This window comes from Anopheles funestus, unplaced genomic scaffold (genome assembly GCF_943734845.2).
Source record: "Anopheles funestus unplaced genomic scaffold, idAnoFuneDA-416_04 scaffold_145_ctg1, whole genome shotgun sequence".
Classification (NCBI taxonomy): Eukaryota; Metazoa; Arthropoda; class Insecta; order Diptera; family Culicidae; genus Anopheles; species Anopheles funestus.
In genome coordinates, this window is record NW_026045292.1 from 53341 (window position 1) to 58660 (window position 5320).

Here is a 5320-nt window from a genome sequence, read left to right on the forward strand (position 1 = left end):
AACATGAAAAAACGAATTTTTCAAGTCGAGCGTGGTAAAAACACTTGCCGATTTCAAGCGATCAATCTGATCTTCAATGTTTCTCATAGGAAAACAATCCTTCACCATCTTCCGATTTAGTTCGCGAAATCACTCTCACTCTCTTTGATTATACCCGCCGCCAACCATTCTTCGATTGTTTTCTCCAACACAGCCTTTTCACCCGGCGCGAATCGCCTAGGTGAGGAACGCACTGGTGTGTCATCATGCAAAATGATTTTTGTCGCGACACGACATCTCACTTCTTTACTTGGTTGATAAGCCGAAATCAACTCTTTTACTTCTTTTGCGAATCGTGGGGGAACATCGATTTCGTCATCTTTTTCGCGCAAGATCGAAAGAACTTCATTTGTTGTTTCACACGGGCTTATTTCCAGCCCAGCTGTTGTCATTGTCACACCAAAATAGTTCAGTGAATCTCGTCCCAAAATAGCTTCATATGACATACACTCACTCGGTACTACAAAGAACCTTATTCCACGGAATACGTTACAGTTTACCGTGATGTCCGTTTCGAAAAAACCGATGGCTTTTGTTTTCACGCCTCCAAAACCACGGAAACACGTTGTGGTATCACTGAGAGTAGTACCCCCGATCTTGTTATGACACGTTTTTGTCATAAGGTTATGTTTGCTACCACTGTCAAACAAAGCCGTTACCACCGTATTGTGGAACAAAACGTCGATCAATCCCTCACTTTCTTCCATCACATTCACTTTAGCAGGAACAACTTTTTTGTTTTGCGCACACTCGTTGGACTTGTGGCCGTATCCCTGGCACGAAAAACATTTCGGACCGCCTTGCGCCTTTGTGCAAGCACGAGCCTGGTGTCCTTTCTTTCCGCAATTGTAACACCTTTGTTCCGTCTTCTTAGTATCCGGCTTGCTCGCCGTGCCTTCTCGTTTACTTTCTGCATTATCGGTTGCCTTCTTCTTCTTCGTTTTGAGAATCTTTTCATGGTTCCGTAATTTTTCCTTAAGCTCGCGCACCGTTCGAGCCTCGTATAGAAGAGATTTGTAGAAATCATCATCCGTGACGCCGTTGGCAACATACTCGCACAAACTCGGTTCATCGAGATCGATTTGTTTGGCTATGCGTTGCATTTCATACAAATACTCCCTCATCGTCTCGGTCACTCCTTTTTTTCGGCTTGAAAGGATACGATGTACATCACTCGATCGCACTAATGGAGCAAATTCATCAACTAATTCTCTCTTTAGCTTCGCGTAGCTCGACACATTGCGTAAGGAAAACACGAATTTTCTCGCAACACCCGTCAACTTTTTCCGCATCATGATTAGCCGTTGCTCATCATCCCAACATGCGGTTTTCGCCACAGATTCAAGGTGAGACAACCAAAGTTTCACGTCTTGACCTTCTTCTGCCCCAAAACTCTCAATACTATCTTCGATATCGCGGAACGTATAAACTCGTCGCGATCGTCTTGGCGATGATGTTCGCAGAGCCGTTTGAAAAAGTTCACCACCGGACTCGTCGTCGTTATCGACATCTTCGCATTCGTCTTCTGTATTTTCTAGAGGATCATCCTCTTCGTCAACTCCTTCATTCTCTTCACCATGAATCGCTTGAGCACCCTCGCCTTCTTGGTGTTCGAGATTGTTGTTCAACGATTCCACACTACGTCCACTCTTGGGTGTACCGACATTAACTACCGAAGCAATCGTTGCCCGATATTCCACTATTCTGTTGGCCATTTCCACTTTGCCACCAGTGGTGTTTAACGAATACTTTTCACATTCACGCATCAGGCCAACTTTAGTGAAAATTTCACATAATTCCTCTACGGTACCCATGATGTTGCGCTATTTACTCGCACACAAAATGTTACAACCGAAATTTCCACACAGGAACGTCACAATTTGTTGTAAAATCTTCACAGTATTCCACACAGGAATTACAACGCAACACGGTTTTTCCACACAGGAACGTCTCACAGATTTCCACTCAGGAACGTCACAAATGCTTAACGAAAAGCCTCACAAATTTCCACTAAGGAACGTCACAAATTGCTTAACGAAAAGCCTCACAATTTTCCACTAAGGAACGTCACATATTGCTTTATGAAAAGCCTCACGACTTCCACTAAGGAACGACACTGGTCAGTGGGATAATTTACTCATTTCCCGGACGAGCCCCCATGTGAGAAAGGAATTTAGAAGTTCAAAACAAATTTCGCTTTATTCATTTAAACCCAAATCCAAACTGCTCCAGTTCAGCCGCGCGCGCTGCTTATATTCCCTTATCGCGCTGAACTCACACACACACGCTCGCGTTCATCCTCACGTTCATCCTCGCTCACACGCTCACACACACTATCGCTCACACGCTCGCGTCACCCAACTTCACATACATCTGGGTGCAGTTGGATGGGTTCGCTGGCGATATCAAACGGCTGAAAAGTGACGTGAAGAAGAAGCATCCCTGGAAGAAGGTAGTAAAACGAGACAGCGTACTGTTCAAGTTATCACCAGAAATAGACGGAGAAGGTGTATTAAGGATGCAGGGACGATTAGACAATCGTTCAACGCTAGGTGCTTCGCTGGGGAAGCCCGTTATCTTACCTAGACGACACCCGGTCACGGATCTGATTATTAAGGACTTCCATGAGCGATATTGTCATCAGAGCCATGGAACGGTGGTGAGCCAACTCCGATCGCGGTACTATATACCGAAGATTTTGGTGGAGTTCAATCGGGTTAGGCGCGGCTGCCAGAGCTGCAAGATTAGGAACGCTGTACCTAATCCACCCCTGATGGGGAACATTCCCCGGCAGAGAATTGCGGTGAACCAGCGAGCGTTCACATACACCGGGCAGGATTATTTCGGACCAATACTCGTGGTCGTGGGACGACATTCCGAGAAGCGCTGGGGAGCGCTATTCACTTGCCTCACGACAAGAGCCATTCACCTCGAATTGGCATACGCACTAACGACTGCTTCATGTATTTTAGCGATCCGTCGATTTATCGCCAGAAGAGGTCCTCCTAGGGAAATAATCAGCGATCGGGGCACTAATTTCGTGGGCGCGGCGAGAGAACTCAACATCGCCCTGAAGGATGTGGACGAAGACGCTCTCAAAACGAGATTCAGCGGGCCAGTGCTGAAGTGGAGATTCAACCCGCCGGCAGCACCTCATTTCGGCGGCACTTGGGAGCGTCTTGTGCAATCGGTAAAGAAGATACTGTGCAGTTTCAATTTACCGCGTCTACCAACAGATGAGATATTGATGTCAACGTTAACGGAGGTGGAAATGATGATCAACTCAAGGCCACTTACCTACGTGCCGCTCGACGAGGAATGGGACTGTCCAATAACGCCGAACCACCTGCTACTAGGAAGCCCTGACGGGAGCAAACAAGCCGTTTGTTTAGACGACTCACCGACAGCGATACGGACGTCGTGGGGTGCCCTGCAAGTGAACGCGGATATATTCTGGAAGCGGTGGATTGCAGACTACCTACCAACGCTCACCCGCAGGACGAAATGGTTCCACCCGGTGCCACCGATTAAAGAGGGAGACGTGGTGGTGGTCGTGGATGGGAACCTGCCTCGGAACACTTGGCCGATGGGACGTGTATTAGAAGTGACCCGTGCGAAGGACGGCCAGGTTAGGCGAGCGAAAGTGCGAACGGCAAGCGGGATTTTAGAAAGACCGGCAACGAAATTAGCGGTGCTAGATATTGTAGGGAGCAGTTAAGTGTACCGCGTGGGTTTTGACAGATCGGTAGGAGAAACAAACGTTAGTTGAGTGTAACGCCCGGAGCGTTACACTGGTGGGGAGAATGTTGCGAAGCGTATATCGCAACTCGTTTGTTTACGTTGTAGTATAGCAGCAGGGCCTTACAACAGCGATATTGTTGTAGGGTTTCGCGATGGGGGCGATGGTGGGACGGTGCCCACCATCATTATAGCAGCAGTTAGGATGGCGACGAAGGAAAACCCGATAAATAGGGCCGAAGGACGCGCCTTCGGTCTCTTTTAAGCGCGACAGTAGAGAACGAAACTAATTTGTGATCTCCCCTTTTCTAACTACACCGACAATAAATAGCTAGAAAACAGACCTACATTTTATGATCTCTCTGTGGCTGTAATCATTCACAACACATCCATTTTCCATCAACTTTGACCAAAATCATCCATTTTTTACCAACTTTGACCAAAATCATCCATTTTCCATCAACTTTGACCAAAATCATCCATTTTCCATCAACTTTGACCAAAATCATCCATTTACCATCAACTTTGACCAAAATCATCCATTTTCCATCAACTTTAAATAAAATCATCCATTTTCCATCAACTTTGACCAAAATCATCCATTTTCCATCAACTTTGAAAAAAATCATCCATTTTCCATCAACTTTGACCAAAATCATCCATTTTCCATCAACTTTGAACAAAATCATCCATTTTCCATCAGCTTTGACCAAAATCATCCATTTTCCATCAACTTCGACCAAAATCATCCATTTTCCATCAACTTTGACCAAAATCATCCATTTTTTACCAACTTTGACCAAAATCATCCATTTTCCATTAACTTTGACCAAAATCATCCACTTTCCATCAACTTTGAAAAAAATCATCCATTTTCCATCAACTTTGACCAAAATCATCCATTTTCCATCAACTTTCACCAAAATCATCCATTTTTTATCAACTTTGACCAAAATCATCCATTTTCCATCAACTTTGACCAAAATCATCAATTTTCCATCAACTTTGACCAAAATCATCAATTTTCCATCAACTTCGACCAAAATCATCCATTTTCCATCAACTTTGACCAAAATCATCCATTTTTTTACCAACTTTGACCAAAATCATCCATTTTCCATCAACTTTGACCAAAATCATCCATTTTTTATCAACTTTGACCAAAATCATCCATTTTCCATCAACTTTGACCAAAATCATCAATTTTCCATCAACTTTGACCAAAATCATCAATTTTCCATCAACTTCGACCAAAATCATCCATTTTCCATCAACTTTCACCAAAATCATTAATTTGCTATCAACTATGACCAAAATCATCCATTTTCCATCAACTTTGACCAAAATCATCCATTTTCCATCAACTTTGAAAAAAATCATCCATTTTCCATCAACTTTGACCAAAATCATCCATTTTCCATCAACTTTGACCAAAATCATCCATTTTCCATCAGCTTTGACCAAAATCATCCATTTTCCATCAACTTTGACCAAAATCATCCATTTTCCATCAACTTTGACCAAAATCATCCATTTTTTACCA

General features: G+C 44.0%; 1 protein-coding gene across 1 annotated transcript; it reads left to right on the forward strand.

Moving 5' to 3' along the window:
• The first annotated feature begins 2557 nt into the window (after window positions 1-2557).
• LOC125774319 (uncharacterized) lies at window positions 2558-3757 on the forward strand. The gene has a single exon (XM_049444592.1). It carries the CDS (start codon window positions 2558-2560, stop codon window positions 3755-3757), a length of 1200 nt encoding a protein of 399 aa, XP_049300549.1.
• Window positions 3758-5320: the final 1563 nt, after the last annotated feature.